Consider the following 24,354-nt stretch of genomic DNA (forward strand, 5'->3'; position numbering starts at 1 on the left):
GGATCTCCGCAGTCACCCCCGGCTCGATACTGGTCTCGGTCGAGGGAATGTTCCCGACGCCATTCACCGCCTACCGACTGTTCAGAGCAAAGTCCACGTGGATCGCCCTCCACGCCCACCAGGCTGTCTGGTTGGGTTCCGTCTGACCGAGATTCTTGGCACCGCTCCACCTCGAGGAGCGAACACTGACGGGACCAAGGCAGACATCACCAAAGGTCCTCATCTCGGAGGGGCTATCGCAGCCGATCACAGCACGAACATCGACGTCGTTCCCGTTCGGCATCCCGCTCCAGGACCCCGCCACAGCACCGCCTCTGCAGCCCCAGGCATCGATCACCAGCGTCTCACCGTCGCGGGTCCACCTGCCGGAGCCGATCACGGAGCAGCTGTTACCGACGGTACCGGTCCTCCACGTCGGGATCGCGGTCCCGTGGTCGGCATTGCTCCCGGCACCGCCGCTCCTCCTGGTCCAGCGACAGCAGCAGGTCGTATGTCAGCCCGGCCTCCCTTCGTAGTTGTCCATCAATGGGTCAGGCCAGCCAGGCCGAACAGCCGGCTCCGCCGGTGCCACAGCAGGTGCAGTGGCACCGGGCCCCATGGCCGGCCCAATGGTACCAGTGGGCACCATGGCCCCTGACTCAGCCCCCGGTGGAGGCTCGCTCAGTGGCCGGAGCCTCAGCAGGACCATCGGCCTCCCTCTCCAGACCTCTGAGGAAGGAGTCGGTGGGACGTACATCCTGAGCACCGTGCCCGGAGACCGACCAGGTGGTGGACCCTCCGGTGCCGGTGGACACCCAAAGTACCACGCCGGCCTCCTCACACTCCCCAGATGAGGCGATTATGGCCCCTCCTCCCTCCGTCCCGCAGGAGGACTTTAGGGCCCACCAAGAACTCTTAAAAAGGGTGGCATCAAGCCTCCACCTCCAAGCAGAGGAGATGGAGGAGCCCTCGGACTCTCTGTTTAATGTGCTGTCCTCCTCGGCACCGGGCAGGGTGGCCTTGCCTCTCCATGAAGGGGTGGCGAAAATTTCAAATGCCCTGTGGCAAACCCCGGCTTCATTGGCCCCCATCTCTAAGAGAGCGGAACGCAAGTATTTTGTACCCACCAAGAGGCATGAATACTTATACATCCACCCTGCTCCTAACTCCCTGGTGGTCGAGTCGGTCAACCACAGGTAACGGCAGGGCCAGCCAGCCCCTACCCCGAAAAATAAAGATTCAAGGAGGCTGGACTCATTTGGAAGGAAAATGTATTCGTCCTTCAGCTTCCAGTTACGGGTAGCAAACCACCAGGCCCTCCTGGGCCGGTATGAGTTCAATCTGTGGGGCTCCCTGCCCAAGTTCGAGGACTCCCTCCAGGAGCACGATAGGAAGGAGTTCAAAGCGCTGGTGGAGGAGGAGACAGCGGCTGCCAGGGCAACCCCGCAGACAGCTTCGGATACAACGAACACGGCCGCGCGGTTCATGGCCTCCGCGGTGTCCATGAGAAGGGCGTCGTGGCTCCTGCTCTCTGGGCTGTCCAGTGAGGCGCAGACCTCCCTGCAGGACCTCCTGTTTGACGGCAAAGCTCTGTTTGTGGAACAAACGGATACAAAGCTGCATGGCCTGAAAGACTCCCGCACGACTCTCCAGACTCTGGGTCTCTACGTTCTGGCTCCAACTAAACCTAAGTTCAAGCCGCAGCAGACTCCCACTCAGGCCACCCACCCAAAATACGAGACCGCTTATAAGAAGTCACAGGACTATAAGAGGCACCCACAGAAGCAGTCTCGGCCTGCCCCCCAGCCTGGGTCCTCCAAGGGCAAGCAAGCAGGGAAAAGGCAGTTTTGACGGGATGTCTGGGGGCACCCTGCCAGTTCTCATCAGGGATCCACCCTGAATAAAGCTTCCCTTCTCCAATCGGTTGTGTGCTTTCCTCCCGGAATGGTCACAGCTGACCTCAGATCGATGGGTCCTCAACACCATTTCCTGGGGGTACACCCTCCAGTTTACTTCCTCCTGGCCCAACTACCCTCCGTCCCCGTCCCTCTTGGGGGACCCCTCACACGAGGCTCTGCTCGAGCAGGAGGTGGGGCGGCTCCTGGGCCTAGGAGTGGTGGAAGCAATACCCGGGGAGTTCAAGGGCAAGGGGTACTACTCCCGTTATTTCCTTATCCCGAAGGCCAAAGGTGGGCTCAGGCCCATCTTGGACCTGCAAGGCCTGAACCAATACATGGTGAAGCTCAAGTTCCGCATGGTCTCCCTGGCCTCCATCATCCCCTCCCTGGATCCCGGGGACTGGTACGCCACCCTCAATCTGCTGGACGCGTACTTCCACATTCATATATTCGAGGGGCACAGACGCTTCGTCCGTTTCACGGTGGGGCAGGAACACTACCAATTTACGGTCCTCCTGTTTGGCCTGTCCACTGCCCCCAGACTATTCACGAAATGTATGTCAGTGGTGGTGGCCTACCTCAGGCGCCGAGGGGTCGAGATCTTCCCCTATCTGGATGACTAGTTGGTCAAGGGCAGCTCCCGGTCGCAGGTGTGGGATCACGTGGCGCTCCTTCTGTCCACATGCACCACTTTGGGCCTGTTGGTAAACAATACCAAGTCCACGTTAGTCCCGGTTCAATGCCTAGAGTTTATCGGGTTGGTCCTGGACGCCTCGTCGTCCAGAGCCTCCCTCCTACCGGACAGGTTCGAGACCCTGAAGGGGCTCATCAACACGGCCACAAGGTTTCCGGTGACAACAGCCAGAGCATGCCTCCAGCTCTTGGGTCACATGTCGGCGTGCATGTATGTGGTCCATCACGCCAGACTCAGGATGAGGCCCCTCCAGCTCTGGTTGGCCTCAGAGTTCTCCCAGGCCAGGGACAGGATGGACAAAGTCCTCACGGTACCCGAGTCAGTGATCACCTCCCTACGGTGGTGGTCCTCCCCGAGAAACATGCTCTAAGGGGTCCCGTTCAGGGGCAGGGCCCCGTCACTGGAGCTGGTGTCTGACGCGTCGGACCTGGGGTGGGGGGCCCATGTGGGGAACGTTCAGATCCAAGGTCTGTGGTCGGCTCAGGATCTGCCCCTCCACATAAACGTCAAGGAGCTCAGGGCAGTCCGGCTGGTGTGCATGGCCTTCCGCTCGCACTTGGAGGACCGGGTGGTCAGGGTCCTCATGGACAACACGGTCTCGATGTTCTACATCAACATGCAAGGCAGGGCCCGATCCTCTGCCCTCTGCTGCAAAGCCCTCAGGCTGTGGGATTTTTGTATAGCCCACAACATCTGCCTACAGGCCTTACATCTGCCAGGTGCACGGAACACGCGGGTGGATCACTTGAGCAGGGACTTCTCCTCTCAGCATGAGTGGTCTCTCCACCCAGATGTGGTGCACAGACTTTTCCAAGTGTGGGGAACTCCCTAGGAGTTCGCGACTCGGCAGAACAGTCGCTGCCCCTGGTTCTGTTCCAGGGGAGGCGGGGGAGGGCTGGGACGGGGCTCTATCTCCGATGCCTTCCTCCTGTCCTGGTCAAGCCAGTTTCTCTATGCCTTTCCCCCGTTCTCACTGATCGGCAAGGTCCTGGAAAAGATAAAGACAGACATGGTCCGGGTCCTTCTGATTGCCCCGGCATGGCTCAGGCAGCATTGTTACGGGACCCACACCTTGTCGTCCTGCCCGGACCTGCTCTCCAAGGACCAGGGCCGCCTCCTCCACCCCAACCTAGTGGCACTCCACCTCACGGCGTGGCTGCTCAATGGTTAGGTCAGGAGGAAAGGACGTGCTCAGAAGGGGTTCAGCGCATCCTCCTAGAAAGCAGGCAGCCCTCCACGCACCGAGCCTACTTGGCAAAGTGGTCTCGGTTTTCCAGATGAACGGACGAGTGGGGCGTTTCCCCGGTGGCTGCCCCAATCCAGTTTATTCTGGACTACCTCCTTCATCTTAGAGCCCAAGGCCTGGTGCCCTCGTCAGTCAAGGTGCACCTGGCGGCCATATTGGCCTTCCATCCGCTAGTGCAGGGCCACACGGTATTCTCCCATGATATGACTGGCCGATTCCTTAAGGAGTTAGATCTCCTCTTCCTGTATGTTAGGCCCCGTGTCCCACAGTGGGACCTAAACCTGGTGTTGGCCCGTCTCACAGGGCCCCCGTTTGAGCCGCTAGCCACGTGCTCCTGGTCACACCTCTCGTGGAAGGTGGCCTTCCTGGTTGCGATCACGTCGGCTAGGTGGGTCTCAGAGCTCAAGGCCCTGACCTCCAAGCCCCCGTACACAGTGTTTCATAAAGATAAGGTCCAGCTCCGCCCACACCCTTCGTTCCTCCCGAATGTGGTCTCCACCTACCACATGGTCAGGACATTTTTCTGCTGGTCCTCTGCCCCAAGCCCCATGCGTCCAGTGAGGAGCGCTGCCTCCACACGCTGGATGTGAGACGGGCTCTTGCTTTCTACCTGGAGTGGACTAAGCCGTTTAGAAAGTCCTCACAACTGTTCATTGCCTCGGCCAAGCTCGTGGAAGGTCAGCCGATCTCCACTCAGCGCCTCTCCAACTGGATCACCTCATGCATCCATACCTCTTATGACCTGGTGGGAATCCCTCCACTACCAATTGTCGGCTGCCTTTTTGGCCCATGTCCCCATTCAGGACATTTGTAGGGCTGCCACGTGGTCTTCAGTTCACACATTCACCTCGCACTATGCGATCGTCTCCCAGACCAGGGATGACGCCGGGTTCGGCAGGGCTGTGTTCTGTCCTGAGAATTTTTGAACTCCTACCCACCTCCAACAGATATAGCTTGGAATCACCTATTGTGGAATACACATGAGCAATCACTCGAAGAAGAAAAGACAGTTACCTTTTCCGTGTTCTTCGAGATGTGTTGCTCATGTCTATTCCACATCCCGCCCTCCTTCCCCTCTGTCGGAGTTGTCTGGCAAGAAGGAACTGAGGGTGGAGGGAGCACGCAGCGCCCCTTCTACCGCGCCATGGAGGCGCCACTCCAGGGGTACTGCTAGGGGAAAAACTTCCGGCACTGGTGCACATGGCCAGCACGCACACCTGTTGTGGAATAGACAGGAGCAACACATCTCGAAGAACACCAGTTACGGAAAAGTTAACTGTCTTTTTGGTTCACTCTAAAACCCTTCATCCCTTTTAAATTGGGGTGCATAGAGATTACCTTTCCCAGGGTTTATGCCCATCATGAACCCTGTTTTCAATATATTCATCAGTAATTATTTCTGCCTGTAAGACTGAATCAGGTTTCTTATCACAGACTGCTACTCTGATTTCTTCAGGAGCCATCTTTAGCAACTTCTCTAGTGTAATTAACAGTTTATCAAAGTCACCATAAGATCCTGCTCCTGTATTCCACTTTTTAACAAAACCAAGCAATTTATAAATACATTCCACATGAGTAGCATTATCAGACATTCTGAGCTTTATAAATTTCAATCTATAAAACTCAGGAGTAATCTTAAACCATTTCAACACAGTTTCTTTTAACTTTCTGTAATCCAAAGCCTCCTCTGCCCCCATTTCATTGAACACTTGCCTTGTTTTACCAGTCAGTTTGGTCAGGAGAAACGCCATCGTTTTTTCATCTGGAATTTTCTAGACATCACACAGAGGCTCAAAGGTGGATAAAAATTCTTCAGAATCTTTATAAATTGGACAGACTTTATCCCAGTCTCTGCTGTTGAGAGGGGATGGAATTCCCGGCGGTGGCAGCCTCTCTTGCACTCCCAGGACTTGAATTTGGAGTGTGGCAGCTTCCATCTGGTTTTGATGTGCTTCTTTCTCAACTTGCAGCTGTTCCATTTGCCTCTTGTGAGCTTTCTTCCTCCATCTCCTCACTTGCTAGCTTCTCCCTCAATCAAAGGTCTGCCATTTTTACTTCATGCTCAAGACGCTGCTTGTCTGCTATCATCTGCATTCAGATTGCTTCTTCTGCTGCTTCTTGATCACATTCCATGAGCAAATCTCTCATCTCCTGATCTGAGATGTTCCCTGTAAGGGCTATTTTCTTATCTTTACATACTTTTTAAAGTTATTTTGTGTTCATAGCCTCATAGGATCGTGACTAACTCATGGTCACTAATTTTTAACCCTTAAAACTTCCTCAATATCAAATTAAAATTTTGGATATACCCATCTAGAGCCTAATCTCCAGTGGGTGAAATAGGATATTGAAGGTCCATCTTTCACAGGCTCAGGAAAAGCAAAATGTGTTTTATGACCAATGCTAATCTAACAAATGCAATAGAAGGGATTATATATCATAGAATCATAGGACTGGAAGGGACCTTAAGAGGTCATCTAGTCCAGTCCCCTGCACTCATATGATTGAATCAGTCCAAACAATCAAAGCTCCAGGCTTATTGCATGGGTCTCTAGTGTGTGGAAGCATGTAGAAATGATGACTATCAGCTTTTGCTCTAAGGAGTGGAAAGAAGCAAAGTGGCTTCACTGGTCCACTGTCCAAAGAAGTATCACCATTTTGTCCATGAAGGTGGAAAGAGGGGCACAGAATTGATGGGAGGGGGTAAAGAGGAGAGGGATTTTTGGTGGGGAACAGTTTAGAATGTTAGAATACTTCACCAGACTGTGAGATTGGAGAAGTCATGGGATCACAGGGTACAGAACATAGGTGCAGCCACGGAAAAAAATTAGTGGATACTTATCACCCACCGGCAGACAGCTCCCTCACTACCCCCTCCCCCCAGCACCTCCTGTCCGCCGGCAGCCACACCAATCAACTCCTCCCCTTCCCTCCCAGCGCCTCCTGCCTGCCATGATCAGCTGTTCTGCGGCGTGCAGGAGGGGCTGGGAGGGCAAGGGAGGAGCAGGGATGGGGCACGCTCGGAGGAGGGGCCGGAACTGGGTGGGAAAAAGTGGGAAAGAGGTGGAGCGGGGCAGAGTGGGGGTGGGAAGAGGCAGGGTGGGGATTTGGGGGAAGGGAGCAGGACCAGGGTTGGAGCAGGGGGTTGAGCACCCCCGGGGCACAGAGGAAGCTGGCGCCTGTGGTCCAGAAACAAAACACTTTGGCCACCAGCGAAAGTGAACTGCTTAGGAATGAGTCACCCACAGAAATAGCGAATGGCTGGAGAATTCAATCCAATGGCACAATTAGATCAACCATATTGCAGACACTCAACAAGCCCAAAACTACACCACCACCACGATGTGCTGGAAAATATCCACATAATTAACTTTAGACGCTTGTTTACTTCCCACCCACTCCCCTTTCCTTTGCTGTTTTCCACTCAGAGCCAATGAGGTACTCAAGTGAGCAGGAGCCGGGAGTTAGACTTTCTCAGGTCACTATGTTCTGGACTCAGAGGAGCTCTGGGGAGCCAAAGGGAGGCCTGTGCTGTGACAGGAGATGTGGTGGGGTCTCTTGTTCTTGGTGTCTTCGGTAACGTTCTAATTCTGAAGATGGCTGTAGCTGGTAGTTCAGTGACATATTCTACAGCCATACTGCAGGCCTGGCAGCACGAGTCTAACCTCAGTCCAGCGCTGGAGAGCCTGCTGCCTCTGCTTTGTACGGTTAAGTAGGGTTGAGGCTTTGGAGAGATGTACTGAAGACTCCGCTCTTCCCTTCTCTCATTCTTTGTCTTCTTTTGCCTGGTTCTGGCAGTACCCCTTCCCTGTGTAATATTTAGTCACTGGTAAATTCCTTCCCATAGAGGGCACCAAAGCTTTCATTATCTTCCCCTCTGATACAGAATTTGCTATGTGGCATGCCATGACTTGAGCTGCAGATATGACTGGCACCCCCGCGCCCCCCTTTTCCTTGTCTCCTGTCAGTGTGCCACAGAGAGGGGAAGCAAAAATTGCTTTCTTGCCTTCGGGCAGCTCAAAACTAGCTTTGCCCTCCTCTTCATAGAATTCATTATCATCAGCCGGCAGAGAGTGATCCAGCAGTGACATGCTCCGTTTCTCATCCCCCAAGTCCCTGAGCTAATCAGGTTCCCTGACTGTGGGCCGGATTGTAACCAGTGGCTAAACTGAAGGGCTTTGGATATGATCCCTAGTTTTTTGAATCATCCAGGCCGCATGATGCAGAGCTGTATTGGAATTAGTGATGTAGAGTGGAAAGGCTCTGACTCCTGTTACCAGTTCCAGGCAAGCAGGCCTATTGCTGGGGGAGAAAGTGGACAATAGCCACTTTTCCAGCTGTCTCTTGTCACTGCACCTGGACCACATCTCTGCCCCTACAAACACCAGTCTCTTCTCATCCCTATGCCTGGAACTCAACTGTTCCCTTCCCCAGTCCTCCATCTCTACTGCCTTTTCTCAATGTTAGCCATCAACTAGACAACACACCTGATTTCCTCACACCTTCTCCCACTTTTCCTTTCCTCCCCCTATGGCCTCCCAGAGAGGGTGGAAAGCAGAGACACCCCTATGTGCAGAGGTGCTGGAACAATTTGCATAGTGGGGGTGCTGAGAGCCATTGAACCAAACTGTAAATCCTGGATATGATGGAAACCACCCCCAGCACTCCTAGTTCCAGCACCTATACCTGTGAGTCTAGGAAAGGGCAGCAGCTTCCCTGTTGCTATGGTGCATAACCTAATAGGGCAACACAGACTCTGAAGACAAGCCAGCTGGCCAGGAGGGGCTGCAGTTGTAGCCAGCAGTGGTGAGCGGGAGGAGGAGACAGGTCAGAGGTAAGGAGAGGCCACCCACAGCTGAATTATTTTGAGGGGTTTGAATTGAGTACTATAGAAGAAGGGGTGTGTGTGTGGGTGTCTACTGAATAGATTGGGGAGGGGCCCGGAATTGATGGAAGGGGTGAAGAGGAGAGGGGATTTTTGGTGGGAAACAGTTTAGTGTGTGAGGAGGGGAAATGAGGACAAAAGACTGGATTGGGTAGGAAAATAGGGGAAGACCGGAAGAGTGCAATTGGGGGAAATGGTGAGTGGATTGCAGGAGGATGGAGAGGGAGAGAGATCAGGTGTGTGGGGGCAGGGCCCGTTCAAGCCAATCTGGGGAGCCTCTGTGAAATCACATGGTTGGGTCTCCAGCTGCAAGGCCAGGATTGAGCGTGCAGCCCTGCACTGAGCATGCAGCAATCTCGTCTGCCCTGCCAGCTGGCAGAGGGATCCAACCCCACCGGGGCAGGGAGAATAAGAAACATGTCCGGACCTGGGGGGGGCTGTTTGTAGAGGGTGTTACTGGAAAAGCAGATGGAGGCTTTCTGTCAAACAGGGGGAGGCGGGAAGACTGCTTTGTGCCCCAGTCAGGGCTGCAATAATGGTAAGACATTCCTCTTCCCCAGGGGCTCCTGCTGGAGTGCTTTCAGTTAGCGCATAGCAATTCTTTCTCCTCACCCACCGCACACAGCACTGGAACATGAGCGCATCACACTAGTACTGTAGCCCGGCCTTGGTGGGAAGGAGGCCCCCATGAGCTCTTTGTGGCTGCAGGTTTGGTGGCATTTGTCTGAACGGCCTCTCAGGAGGAGCAGGAGGGATGAGAGGGAGGGTGGAATCTCACAAAGGAAATGGGAGCAGTGGGGATGGAAGAGGAGAGGGAATATTTGTTAGAGTGCTGCCCAGAGGCAAGGGCACTTGGGCCCCCGTGGTTCAGGTGTGCACTGTTTGCTGACAAGTTCAGAGCATGATGTGGCCCTGGCAAGTTACTGTAGTAAAACATTCTTTATAAGCACCGGGTGGATGTGCTTAGATGCATGCGTGTTTGTTTTGAAAAGCTCCAGATTGTGGGAAATCACACATGACCCGGCGTCTCACAACTTAAATACTGGGGGGTGGGGTGGGGCAGAAGCCCCCAGGCTATGAACCCTCATGCTTCAGGGCATCACAAACATCTCATCAACTACCCCTCCTCCCCCAATTTAATTTTTCCTCCCCTCCCCATAGCTCCCCCAAGTCCCCCTCCCTTCTGTTTGGCCAGCTCACAAGCTGTCTGGTCCTCTGTGGGGATCATTTCATCGCACACGGTCAGTGGGTCTGCCTGGCAGGAGGGGCAGCTTTGCTGGTTTCTTTCCCCTTGTGCCAATGGTCCTGAGCCCAGTTTTCCTCATCTGCATCTCCTAATACAAAGGCCCCAGTGGAGCTGGCACGCTTGAAAGCTTTGCCCTGTCGGATTCAGCTCCTCCAGAAGAGCTGCCAGTTGGAGACCCTGATTGGCCATTAATTACAGATGGGCTTCAGAAAGAAATCCCTTAAGCTCCCCCTCTAGATTGAACCTAAAAGCTGGTGTTAAAACAGGCTTCTGTCACCAATCCCGCTTGTCACTGCTCCTTCCCTTCTAAACGGGCTGTCTCCTGCTGTTTTCACCCCACTCCACCCCAACAGAAAGGCCAGAAGGGCTGAGACTAAACCCAAGGGCCTACCCATGGAGCTTATTGCTAATAAAGATTTTATGGCAGCTAGGAGGCAGGCCCTGACAGCCAGGCTAAATTCCAACCTGTATTATCTGCCAACCTCCATTTTTGCCTTGCAGTTTCAATGGAAAAGTTGTTATATGTATTATAGTAGCACCTAGAGGCTCCATCTGAGATCAGGACCCCATATCAACTGTGCTGTACACCCAGAGAAGGACTGTCTCTGCCTTATAGAATCACTGAAGTGTAGGGCTGGAAGGGACATCAAGAGATCATCAAGTCCAACCCCCTGCACTGAGGCAGGACCAAGGAAACCTAGACCATCCCTGACAGGTGTTTAACTAACCTGTTCTTAAAAACCTCCAAGGCTGGGGATTCCACAACCTCCTTTGGTAACCTGTTCTAGTACTTAACTACCCTGATAGCTAGAAAATTGTTCTGAATATCTAACCTAAGTCTCCCTTGCTGCAGATTGAGCCCATTACTTCTTGTCTGTCCTTCAGTGGATGTTGAGAACAATTGATCCCTGTCCTCTTTATAAAAGCCCTCAGCATAGTTGAAGACTGTCATATCCCCCCTCAATCTTCTTTTCTCAAGATAGAACATGCCCGATTTTTTTAACCTTTCCTAATAGGTCAGGTTTTCTAAACATTTCATCATATTTGTTGCTGTCCTCTGGACTCTCTCTACTTTGTCCACATCTCTCCTAACACGTGGCACCCAGAACTGGACCCAGTACTCCAGCTGAAGCCTCACCAGTGCAGTTACCTCCCATGTCTCCCTGTTCATATATCCCAGAATGACATTAGCCTTTTTTGCAACAGCATCACATTGTTGGCTCACATTTAGGGCTGTCAAGTGATTAAAAAAATTAATCTCGATTAATCGCGCTATTAAACAATAATAGAATACCATTTATATAAATATTTTTGGATGTTTTCCACATTTTCAAATATATTGATTTCAATTATAACACAGAATACAGTGTACAGTGCTCACTTTATATTTATTTTTATTATAAATATTTGCACTGTAAAAATAAAAGAAATAGTTTTTTCAATTCACTTAATACAAGTACTGTAATGCAATCTCTTTATCATGAAAGTTGAACAAATGTAGAATTATGTACAAAAAATAACTGCATTCAAAAATAAAACAATGTAAAACTTTAGAGCCTCCAAGTCCACTCAGATTTACTTCTTGTTCAGCCAATTGCTCAGACAAACAAGTTTGTTTACATTTGCAATTCATCCTGTTGAATTCCGAGCAATTCTCCAATTCTGCCCACTTCTTGTTTACAATGGCACCTGAAAGTGAGAACAGGTGTTCGCATGGCGCTGTTGTAGCCAGCGTTGCAAGATATTTATGTGCCAGTTGCGCAAATTATTCAAATGTCCCTTCATGCTTCAACCACCATTCCAGAGGACATGCGTCCATGCTAATGATGGATTCTGCTCGATAATGATCCAAAGCAATGCAGACTGACACATGTTCATTTTCATCATCGGAGTCAGATGCCAGATCATCTGAGTCAGAAGGTTGATTTTCTTTTTTGGTGGTTTGGGTTCTGTAGTTTCCGCATCGGAGTGTTGCTCTTTTAAGACTTCTGAAAGCATTCTCCACACCTCGTCCCTCTCAGATTTGGGAAGGCACTTCAGATTCTTAAACCTTGGGCTGAGTGCTGTAGCTATCCTTAGAAATCTCACATTGGTACCTTCTTTGCATTTTGTCAAATCTGCAATGAAAGTGTTCTTAAAACGAACCACATGCTGGGCCATCATATGAGATTGCTATAACATGAAATATATGGCAGAGTGCGGGTAAAACACAGAGCAGGAGACATACAATTCTCCCCCAAGGAGTTCAGTCACAAGTTTAATTAATGCCTTCCTTTTTTTAACAAGTGTCATCAGCATGGACGTGTGAGTTAACTGCGATTAATCGACAGCCCTACTCATATTCAATTCGTCATCCACTATAACCACCAGATCCTTTTCAGCAGTGCTATCAGCTAGACAGTTATTCCCTGTTTTGTAGTTGTGCATTTGATTTTTCTTTCCTAAGCGTAGTGCTTTGCACTTGTCTTCATTGGCTTTCATTCTGTTGAATTCTGAGCAATTCTCCAATTTTTCAAGGTTGTTTTGAATTCTAATCCTGTCTTCCAAAGTGCTTGCACTCCTCCCTGTTGGTGTCATCTGCAAATTTTATAAGCATATTCTCCACTCTTTTATCCAAGTCATTAATGCCAATTTTGAACAGTACCAGACCCAGGACTGACCTCTGCAGCACCCTTCTAGATACATCCTCCCACTTTGATACCAAACCATTGATAACTACTCTGAGTACAGTCTTTCAACCAATTGTGCATGCACCGTATATAATTTCATCTAGACCACATGTCCCTAGTTTGCTGATTAGAACGTCATGTGGTACTGTTTAAAAAGCCTTACTAAAATCAAGATATATCACATCTACTGCTTCTCCCATTCACTAGGCCAGTGACCCTGTCAAAGGAGGAAATTAGGTTGGTTTGGGATGATTTGTTCTTGACAAATGCTGGGTATTTCTTACAACCCTATTATCTTTTAGGTGCTTGCAAACTGTTTTATCATTTGTTCCAGTATCTTGCCAGATATCTAATTCCCCATGTCCTCTTTGTTCCCCCTTTTAAAGAGAGGTCTTATATTTGCCCTTCACCACTCCTCTGGGACCTCACCCGTACTCCAGAAGTTCTCAAAGATCATTGCTAATGGATCTGAGATTGCTTCAGCTAGTTCCTTAAGTAACCTAGGATGAATTTCATCAGGCCCTGCCGACTTGAATACATTTAATGTATGTAAATAGTCTATAACCTGTTCTTTCCCTATTCTGGTTTGTGTTCCTTCCCCCTTGTTGCTAATATTATTTGTATTGTGTCTCTGGTCACTATTAACCTTTTTAGTGAAGACTGAAGCAAAATAATCATGTCTATCTCTTGCTTCTAATGTATTTAAGAACCTCTTCTTATTACCTGTTATGTCCCTTGCTAGGTGTTACTCATTTTGTGTCTTAGGCTATGTCTATACTACAGCTTCTGTCAGCAGAACTTATGTCACTGTGAATTGATGTGCATAAACCACCCCCAAGTGACATAAGTTACACTGACATAAGTGCCGGTGTGGACAGCGCTATGGCGGCAGGAGAACTTCTCCCATCGACATAGCTACCACCGCTTGCAGAGGTGGTTTTATTATGCCGACGGGAGAGCTCTCTCCTGTCAGCACAGAGCGTCTTCACCAGAAATGCTGCAGCGGCATCAGTGCAGCGCTGTACGTGTAGACATGCCCTTAGCCTTTCTGATTTTGTCCCCACATACTTGTGCTGTTCTTCTGTACTCCTCCTTAGCAATTCGTCCATGTTTCCACTTGTTGTAGGATTCCTTTTTGATTTTCAGGTCATTAAAGAGTTCCTGAAGGAGCCATAGTGACCTCTTACTATTCGTCCTATCTTTCCTTTGCATGGTGATAGTTTGCAGTTGTGCCTTTAATATTATCTCCTTGAGAAACTGCCAGCTCTCCTGAACTCCTTTTCCCCTTAGATTTTCTTCCCCTAAGACCTTACCTGACAGTTTTCTGAATTTGTTAAAGTCTGCTTTTTTGAACTCTGTTGTCCTCATTCTGCTGCCTTGGAGAGCCTTATAATCTGAATAGACAAAATGGATGACAAGGGAAGTATCTCCATTTTGAGTGTGTACAACAGAAGCTCAGAGAGATGAAGGCCCAGGTAAAGATATTTAAGCTCCTAACTCCCACTGATTTCAATGGAAGTTAAGAGCCTGAATACCTTTGAGGATCTAGGACAAGGTGAAACAGGGAGTCTGTGTCTGACCCAGAAATTGAACCTAAATCTCAGTGTCCCATCCATAGGCGCCAACTTTCCAATCTGCGAAGGGGTGCTCAACCCCTGCCTCTGCCCCAGGCCCTGCCCCAACTCCACCCCTTCCCCCAAGTCCCCATTCTGCCTCTTCCCACCCCACCCCACCCCACCCCTCCCCCTGAGCATACCACATCCTCGCTCCACCCCCCCAGAGCCTCTTGCACGCCGCGAAACAGCTGATCACGGCATTCAGGAGGCATGGGGAGGGAGGGGGAGGTGCTGATCAGTGAGGCCGCCGGTGGGCAGGAGGCACTGGGGAGGGAGGGAGAGAGAGAGGGCTGATAAGGGGCTGCTGGTGGGTGCTCAACACCCACCATTTTTTACCCGCCCTGGAGCACCCATGGAGTTGGCGCCTGTGGTTCCATCCACTGCCTCAATCATAAGACCATCCTTTCTCTCTATCGAGCTGTTCCTCATTTTCCTCCTACTTGATATTTGCATAGCATCACTGGGAGGGAGAAGGAGATGTACCTATCTACAGATTTATATAAGCACACACATTTATATAGATATATGTAAAACACTTGTGGTTCCTTCAGAAGGAAAGGCATTCAGATGCTGGCACCCAGCCTTTAGTGGTTGGAGATGCACTTCATCATTCAATAGCCTTGCAAAAAGACAGGAAACACACTCATCCTAATAGCCTGATGTTGCAGTGTCTTTTATTATTTTATAATTATTATAAATTACTGTAGTGCCTTGGAGCCCCAGCCATGGACCAGAATCCCATTGGTGCTGGGTTCTGTACAAAAACAGAGAGAGGTGTGTAACGATGCGGCCTCTGGCGGGACACAACTGAGAGTATCAGTTCAGAACAAATTGCTTAGAGCAGGGTAGTCACAGCCCAAGGCTGGGGTTCCTTCACTATTAAGGCACACCAAACCAGCCAAACAGAGAGGACTTCAGTTTTACCCCACTGGCTAACCAGAAGTCATATAAGCAATTCCCTCAGACACTCCAGTTTTCCAGTATCACCAACAGCGCCACTTCTTATGGGGATGAATGGTTATGAAAACCAATATCCCAGTAAAAGAAAAAAGGTTCTCCTGATCCCAAAGGACCAAGCCCCAAACCTAGGTCAATATACCAGTTAGATCTTACCCACAAATTATGCTGCTGCAAATCCTTTAGAATCTAAAATCTAAAGGTTTATTCATAAAAGAAAGAAATATAGATGAGAGTTAAAATTAATTAAATGGAATTAATTACATACAGTAATGGCAAAGTTCTTGGTTCAGGCTTGTAGCAGTGATGGAATAAACTCCTGGCTTAAGTTAAGTCTCTGGAGTACATCCACAGTTTGGATGGGTCATTCAGTCCTTTGTTTCAGAGCTTCAGTGTAGCAAAGTTCCTCCAGAGGTAAGAAGCAGGACTGAAGACAAAATGGAGAAGATGCAGCTGCCTTTTATAGCCTCTTGCCATGCAGCCTGTGCTTCCTTTGTTTCAAACACAAGCTGCCCAGCACATGGCTTGAAAGCCTTGGAGTTCTCTCCATAGGCATGTCCCTGCATGCCTTGCTGAGTCATAGGGTGTATCTGCCTTCTCTCAATGGGTCAGTTGTATAGCTGATGGTCCTTAATGGGCCATCAAGCAGGCTAGGCAGTGCTGATGCCAAACTGTCTGGGGTGTCACCCAGAAGCATAGCACAAGTTTGAAATACAGACAGTATAGAGCCAATGCTAATAACTTTAAATACAAAAATGATACATGCATACAGATAGCATAATCATAACCAGCAAATCATAATCTTTTCATAGACACCTTACTTGACCTCCTTTGTACAAGATTTGGTGCCACTATAGGACCTTGGTTGCAACAATGATCAATACGGTCATAGTTCATGTCAATAACGTAACAAGATGCCCCCCACGTGATGTTGCATTAATCTGCAATGATGTTCTGGTGAAACAACTCAGTGTTATTCAGCATTGAAACAACAATACAGTCCTGTTACAGCACCTTTCATCAAAGGACCTCCCACGGCTTTCCAAAGGTAGGTGAGATGTTTCATCCCCATTTTACTGATAGGAAAACTGAGACACCAAGACATGAAGTAACTTGCCCTGGGTGAGTGAGAGTTAGTGGCAGAGCCCAAGTCACCTGACTCACAGGCCCCAGACCTAGAGATTAGATTGTGCTACTCTCCCCCTACAGTTAGCCACACCTTTGCACTGTTGTGATTAGAGCTGGGTGATAAGAGCATTTGAACGTTTGTGGGGATTGCATATGGCTGTTGGTTTGGCTATGTCCCTGCCCCTTCTTATTGAATGCTTATTCAAGGGGTTTCGGTCTAGGGGATGGTGACGTGGGAACCGAGGTTTGTTCATATGAACAAACGAGAGTATTTGTGCACAAACAAGTATTTTCTGTTTTAAAAGTGCCATCCAGTCAGTGGGCAGAAACAATACCATGAAGATTTAACTGGCTAAGCAGACGACATGAGCAGCCAGTAAAAGTGATCAGTACATCAACAATCCCTGAACTGAAAACTATTCAGTAAATACCTATGGACACCAAATACACTCACAGAAACGAGGATCACTTTGTAAACAGAAAGGAGGGCCAGATTCAGAGCATAACTTGTTTACAGTGAGTAGATCAGCAAAGCTCTAGCCATGCAATAATCACAGCATGTATCTTGTTAGCGCTGTATTCGCCCTTTCCATGGCTGATGAGACACAGCAGGGCGTTTCTCCTTTCTCTTCCATTCTCAAAGCTGCTGGGAATGAGGGCTTGTCTACACTTAACAGACTGGCTGCTTTAACTGTACCAGTATAGTTAAAGTGGCAAATAAAAGCCTAGTGCAGACAGTTATACTAGTATAAGAGCTCTTAGACCAGTCTAGCTCATTCCAGTTCAGGAACCACTCAAGTATCTTTATAACAGTAACTGCATCTATACCAGCAGCTCATACTTGCATAACTATCTTAGCAAAATAAATAAATACATCACACCCCTAACAGAGTTATACTGGTAAAACGTTTAAGTGCAGAGCAGGCTTGAAAGCAGAATGCTCCACTGGCTTCTTTGATCCTTCCTGTCACATTTGCTCAGCTCTACCTTTAAAATAATGGGCCAGGTCATCAGCTGGTGTATATCAGCAAAGCTGTACTGGTGCTTTAGTGATTCACACCAGCTGAGGAGCTGGCCTAGTGATTTTAAAGTATAGTCTCAAGTTTGTTTTAAATCAGGTTTCCCCTGACAATAAATATGTTTTTTCCCTTCCAAAACAAGCATGCCCTTTCTTGTTTATACAAAAATAGTAGAGACACTTGATTAAATTAAAAGGTGACTGCTTTAAAACAAAGATTTTTTTTTTTAACATGTGCCTTAGAATTAGCATGTGGCACTCACTGCTACAAGAAACTAAGGCAAATAGCTTAATTAAAATTTCAAAAAGATCAGGCATCTCTAAGACAAAAAGCAGCATTTGTAGGGTGATCATATTTCCCAGGGGGGAAACAGGATACTGCACAGGGCTGCCTGAGCCCTTCCATCCACAGCCCCACCCCACCCCGTGTGGGGCTTGCCTAAGGCCACTGGCCCAAGCCCTGCCTGCCCCCTGAGGCTATTGCTGCACACTAGAGCCCTGCCTCCCCCCTGCACAGGGCTGGCATTGCCCCTCCCCCACACGTTCCCCTGCACTACGCCACACTGATCAAATTGACCAGAGCAAATGGGACAAATGCCCACTTTTGCCAAAAAAAGTCAGGACAACCTGAACGGAGCTTAAAAAAGGGACTGTACTAGCCAAAACAGGACATATGGTCCCCCTGAGGATCTGCAGTAACATTAGCTAGGATCCAATGACAAGGGCTATTAACCCTCATGCTTCAGGGCATCACACTCTGATCATCAGCTGAAGTCAGGATAAAATTACCTATCAGCATTTGAAAATGAAAAATGTTAAGATGCTGGCATCCTTCCTGTCACAGGGTGCTCTCTCAGCTACCCAGTGTGCTCTACAGTATAGCCCAGTTCTGTCAGCTCACAGTCAAAAACACCTAGGCTGTTTTCCTTGCACCATGTGCATCTTTTATTCCTCTGTTCCTCTGCTTGCCTTTTTTTTTTTTTTTTTAAACAAACACCTCAACCATGTAACTGCCACTTTCCACATAGCCAGCCAGCCTCCCTCCCCAGCACAGCTCAGCTTCTGAGCTACCCCTTGCTTCCTGTTCCTTCTACTTAGATCCTCCCAATGACATCATTAGCCCAGTAGTTACCACTCAGGTGCTGGTAATCTCTCAACAGAGTGTTTAATTGCTCACAGCTGAGATTGAAGCCAACCTCATGCTGCAGCAATATCAGCAATCCAAATGTTACATTTCCCCTACTACATCCCAGGGCTGTAGATAGATGTTCCACCCGCATCCAGCAGCTGCAACCAGTGCACCTCTGGCTTCTCAGCTTCCCTTTTCTGCCAAGGATACACCTTTCATTGCAATGAGTTTTAACATTCAATGAGTGTATACAATCTTTCATTTGGGTGCATCTTCACTCTGCCTTTCTCCTCCCATTTCTATAGTCCAAGCTCCTTTCATCCTTTCTCTTTATTTCCATGTCTCTGTCCCCTTTCTGGCTTTTAACCCTTCCCCCCCAACATCTTTTCCCCTCTTCTCTTTTACTCACCAGACTTTCCCTTTTCCATCCTGCTTCCCTGCTCCTCCACTCTGTGGTGCTGCCTATTGCTCTCCCCCTTGTTTTGTCTACTTCTCCATAGTCCCATTCTCCCAATCCTTTCTCCTGCCAGTCTCTTCACTTGACAACTTCATTTCTCTACCCTTCCCCTCGGGATCATAACAACCTCATATCTTCTATGATAATGGAGGACTGCAGTTTTTGCTTGTTCCATCCCATGAATGCATCTCCCAGGAGGCTTTCTTCTAGGGAGGATGGATTTCCAGAAGCAGAGAGAGTGCCAAAAACCTTGGATAACTATGACTAACTCTCTGCAAATATATCTGAAGGGTGTGAATCCTAAGGTATGATTCAGAGATTCAGTATGGCAGGGCCAAAGGAGATCTGGTAGTAATGGAACAGAACAAATGGGATTATAAAGAATAGCAGGAAATAGCTCTTGATAGTGAGAGTTCATCCTGCATTTTGGTAAACCAGGGCCTGGGCTAGGATCTGTGAATCCATCCTTGACTCACCACTGGCAAACAGAATCCCTGCCTGGTGGCTCTCATGGGCATAAACCTTCATGCATCAGAGCATAACCCCGTTGCTGACTGATAAGGTTAGAAAGGAACTTTTCATATGGACTGCCATATTTGGGTTCAGGAAGGAATTTTCTCCCAGGTCAGATTGGCAGAGTCCCTGGGCGGCGAGGGGTTTTTGCCTTCCTCTGCAGCATGGGGCACGGGTCACTTGCAGGTTTAAATTAGAGTAAATGGTGGATTCTCTGTAACTTGAAATCTTTAAACCATGATTTGAGGACTTCAGTAACTCAGCCAGAGGTTAGATGTCTGTTACAGGAGTGGGTGGGTGAGGTTCTGTGGCCTGCAATATGCAGGAGGTCAGACTAGATGATCACAATGGCCCTTCTGGCCTTAAAGTCTATGATTCCATAATTGTCCACTATAGGATTTCTTGCCTCTGGAGCATATGGTCCTGGCTGCTGTCTGAGAAGTGGTATTGACCCAGATAGACATCTGGTTTGAATTGGTCCGGCAGTTCCTCTGGGTATAGTACAGGGATCTCAAACTCAAATCACCACGAGGGCCACATGAGGACTAGTACATTGGCCCGAGGGCCGCATCACTGAAACCTTTTCATACAACGATACAAAAGTATAGTAAAAAATGAAGAGCAATATAGTATGCTATTAAAAGTCAATGTATTCACTTTTTAAAAATTGTAATGCGAAAAGTCAGTGCTAATTTTGACAGTCATTTCATTTTTGGCCACTTAACTGGCAGTGTTTTGCATCAACCAGAGCATCAATATTAGGTTTGATATCCTGAGATGAAACCAATCTCAGTGTTGCTTGCAAATGGTACCACATTCCATACAAAAAACTACACTAAGAGAATGTTAAGACTGCACAGTTAAGCACACGTGCCAAAATCAGGGTTGTACACACAACTTTTTCTCTGTCCCTTTGAGACTATGTGTTATCATGTAATCTTTTAATTACAGGGTCACGTCCTGTTTCTAATATAATATATACCTTTTTTCTACACCCTTAAACTGTTTAGCATCTTAAAGTGATTTTTCTACTGATTTTTATTGCGTTGTCACAGTAGTCCAATATATGCTTACTAGCAAAGGACTTGCCACTTAGCCACTCAAGTTTATGGTAAGTAAAAGTGATGGTGGGAAAATGTGTCTTGTGATGGGAAGCTGTGTTGATTTGTGTTGGTGGCAAATAAGGGGTGTGTGCTGAGGTGAGGGGCTATCTGTATTTGGACTTGCTGGTTGTGTTGTTGTGTAGGGGTTGTGCTGATATGTGAGGTGGCAGCTAGGCACAAGGGTGTGGCAGTCAGGCCAAGTAATCCACCATCTGTGAAGTCTCCCTCATACAACCAATGAAACTGTAGCATGCAAATTAGCTATTGAGTAAGGGTGGTGATTGGTTAAGCTATCTCTGATATCACAATGGTCCAGTACTCTTGACACAGTACAGATACACACCCTTCTGTAGTTGTACACCAATTGTCAAGTCAAAATAGCTGAGAACTTCAAAATTGGTTGGTAACAGACTGCAAAACCCCCACTCCACCCCTTCCAAGAGGCCCCACCCCTTCCCTGCCCCCATTCCAACCCCTTCCCCAATGTTCCCGCCCCAACTCTGCCCCCTCCCTGCCCCTATTCCAACCCCTTCCCCAAATCCCCGCCCCGGTCCTGCCTCTTCTCCGCCTCCTCCCCTGAGCATGCCGCGTCCCCACTCCTCCCCCTCCCTCCTGGAAAGTCCTAAGCAGGCCGGAAGTACTGGGATGTAGGCGGAGGAGCGGGGACGCAGGACGCTGGGATGGGGGGGAAGGGGACCTTGGCTGCCGGTGGGTGCAGAGCACCCACAAATTTTTCCCTGTGGGTGCTCCAGCCCCAGAGCACCCACGGAGTTGGTGCCTACGGCGGGCTGCAGGAAATAACTCCACAGGTCACATGTTTGAGACCCCTGGTATAGTACAATGCAAGAAGCAATCACAGTGATGGGGTGGGTTGCTTACAGTAGCTGGAAAGAATTTACTTGTTCTGTAGGGAACAATTCTGCACTAGCCAGAGTTCAATACTCTGTTTCCATCTCTTTTGATTCTATGAACACTGACTCTGTGTCATGCTGGCCCTGGGGAGGATTTGTGCCTCCTCATTCTGCTTATATCCAGTAATACAAGCCTGGGCACTTACTGCTTGTGGTACTAGAAGATGTAGACTTTGATATTTCATGTCCACTGTTCGAGCTGTTTTCACCCCCTCTGCCAACTGGAAGAATATTTCCGGCTGTTATTGAGTGGCACTTAAAATCAATTTCATTTGGTTTCCATCCATCTTTTCTCTCTGCTTTAGTTCTTCATTTGTATACTGGAGTATTGGTGATATCAGCCTGTCGAGGAGAGGAAGTGTGTGTGTTCATGGCCCATAACAGGCTTGGATATTAACAGTAACTGCTACAAGAGAAGCTATCAAGGAGAAAGAAACCATGGGTACTGAGCATGTTGTTTAGATCCACTGTAAAGTGATGGTGGTTGTTTTTTATTTCTCAAATACAGAAAAAACATCTCACTCCTTCTCTGGGTGGCGTAAGTTTTGAGCACAAGAGCAGAATGGTAGCCATCAAACCGGCAGAAGGAGGCAATCTCTGAATAGGGTCTTTTGATTAAAAAATCACTTGGATAAATTGCCTGAAAGCTTTGTACCTACTGCTTCTATTGTACTTGCAGAGAGGGGAGAATGGAAATAGGCAGAACAGGGACAGGAAAAGTGTGTGTAGCTTTACATAAGTCAAACACTACAGTGCAAAGGACTTTAAAGTCATACTTAATGTAAAGGACACTTATAAGGGGAACATTAACACAGGGTTATTACTCTCAAGATAGCAGCAGATTTCCTTGTACTTCCGAATAAAGACTTGTCAGTCTGATATTCTCTGTTAAGTTGCCCTGACAGCTTTCCTCCAAAGAAGAGAGCTTTGCTCACTATGCTCTCTCTTTCACAGGGGTTAGAGAAAATACTTATTAATGTAGGTCTTGTCTGTACTCCCCCACCTCTGGCTAATACAGGTCTATTCCCTATAGTATATGCTCCAGTGCTCCGTTCAATCCATTTTTAAATGAGTCAAGTCACTGGGGGCAGGATCCACAAAGTTACTTAAGTGCCTAAGTCTGGGATATTGATGCCTAAGTCACAGTTTTAGGCTCTGCTATGTCCACAAAATCCTGCCAAACACCGTAGGCACCTAAACTCACTCGGTGCCTTAATTTGCAGGGTAAAAGTTCCTTAGGTGCTTAAGTTTCTGCCTTTGGATATGTGCATTGCTGCCTCACACTAGCTGTCTGGGTGCCTATGTCCTCCCTAGGCCCCAGAGTGATTTACATACTGGGGGAAGACAGGCATTCAGCCACCTAAATTACACAGGGCTCAATCCAGTAGGTGTGCTGCTTACCAGATCCAGTCCCATTCAAGATGAGGAGTAGGAGGAGGTGGTGCTGCCCACTTAATAACTTTTAGTCCAGTGGTTAGCCCACCCACCTGGGAGGTAGGAGACCCAGGGGCAGCCAGTCCTCCTGCTCCAGTCGTTATTAATTGTTCCACTGTGAATAAGCTTCAGCAGGAGAGGCTGAGGGAGCCTCATATCGGCCTACCCATAGCTTAGTGGTTAGAGTTAGGATTTGAATGGGGGGCTCCCTTCTCCCCCACTGTCAGAGAGGGGGGAATTGAACCTGGGTCTCCCACATCCCAAGCAAGTGGGCTAACCACTGGGCTAAAGTTATAGGGTGGGTAGTGCTACCTCCTCCTCCAGACATACTGTGTGGCGCAAGGCAGGCACCTAACTCATTGCCACAAGAAATGCCTTAGATGCCTGAGCTGCCTGACTCCAGGCAGTGTCCCCCCATTTGTGGATAACTAAGCAGAGATAGGCACCTCCTTAGCACACACCCTTCTCCTCCGCATCCCCCATTGGCTAGCTTAGGTGGCTCCCTACCTAGCATGTTGGTTTTTATGGGTCATGAACTAAGGTGCCTCTTTCTCCCTATTCATTGTATAGGAGTTTAGACCTCTAACTCAGGCTTTCTGTGTCAGCTGAAATCAGGAAGAACAAGCACTCTTGCAGGCAGGGGAAAACATACATCTCACAAGATCTCCAGCCCCTTTCATTCTTGGACCAAAGAACAACACTCTGAACAATTCCTTCCCCTCCTTGGTGTTTACACCTTTCATATACTCAAAGAGAATTATCATATCTTCATTAGGATCCTCCCTCAGGAAAGCACTAAATGTTGGCAAATCTAGACATATTTAGGTAGTTTAAGTCTTTTCTCATAAGTTAAATTCCTCCAAAACCAAACACACAAATAAAATCTGCTTTGTTACCCTTGCAAAACCTTTTACCCCTCTTCTAATTAAGCTCAAAGCTGAAGCAACATCTGATGGTTTGTTTTACTATGGCCCAGACCAGGGAAATAGTTCATGTGCTAAGGGAAGAGACTGAGAGCGTATTTACTTTTACATTAAGGATAATTGGTGTCACAAGTTTTCACTGAGAATTCCGATAACTTATCTTCCCCGAGGTTCTAAAATTTGGGTATTTCATTTATATTTGAACTACTTAAGAATTTAATTCCTTGGTAACTAGTGACCAATTTGGGAAGAATATAGAGAAATGCAGGTTTAGAACATCCTATTGGAGGCTGCTTCCCCATGGGAATTGTGGCTTCTTGCTCTCCTTTTGTCTCTGTTAATGTTGACTGTGGCTTTTATACCTGAAAACCCTCATCATCCTAATGGGCCAAATTCAAAGGTGACAAATGGTGTAGCAGGTTACATGTTGGTAAGTCAGCGTAAACTGGTTGAAGTGGATGAACTTACACTCCAACGGGGCAGAAAGAGAGGGTGTAGCAAGAAAAGCAAGGAACAGGAGAGTGTAGGTGTAACGATGGTCTGCCCCT

The 24,354-nt window shown here is 48.3% G+C and overlaps 1 protein-coding gene across 1 annotated transcript in view; it reads left to right on the forward strand.

Annotated features, from left to right (window-relative positions):
* The first annotated feature begins 626 nt into the window (after nt 1–626).
* Nucleotides 627–24,354, forward strand: part of NPTXR (neuronal pentraxin receptor) — a 48,335-nt gene continuing 24,607 nt past the window's right edge. Inside the window, exons 1-3 of the mRNA XM_029912798.1 lie at nt 627–765; nt 2,625–2,728; nt 3,056–3,194. Of these exons, the coding sequence (XP_029768658.1) occupies nt 627–765; nt 2,625–2,728; nt 3,056–3,194 (382 nt within the window). The remainder of the gene's footprint in view (nt 766–2,624; nt 2,729–3,055; nt 3,195–24,354) is intronic.

The sequence above is a fragment of the Terrapene carolina genome, unplaced genomic scaffold, assembly GCF_002925995.2.
Source record: "Terrapene carolina triunguis isolate 2854851 unplaced genomic scaffold, T_m_triunguis-2.0 Scaffold247, whole genome shotgun sequence".
NCBI classification, from domain to species: Eukaryota; Metazoa; Chordata; order Testudines; family Emydidae; genus Terrapene; species Terrapene triunguis.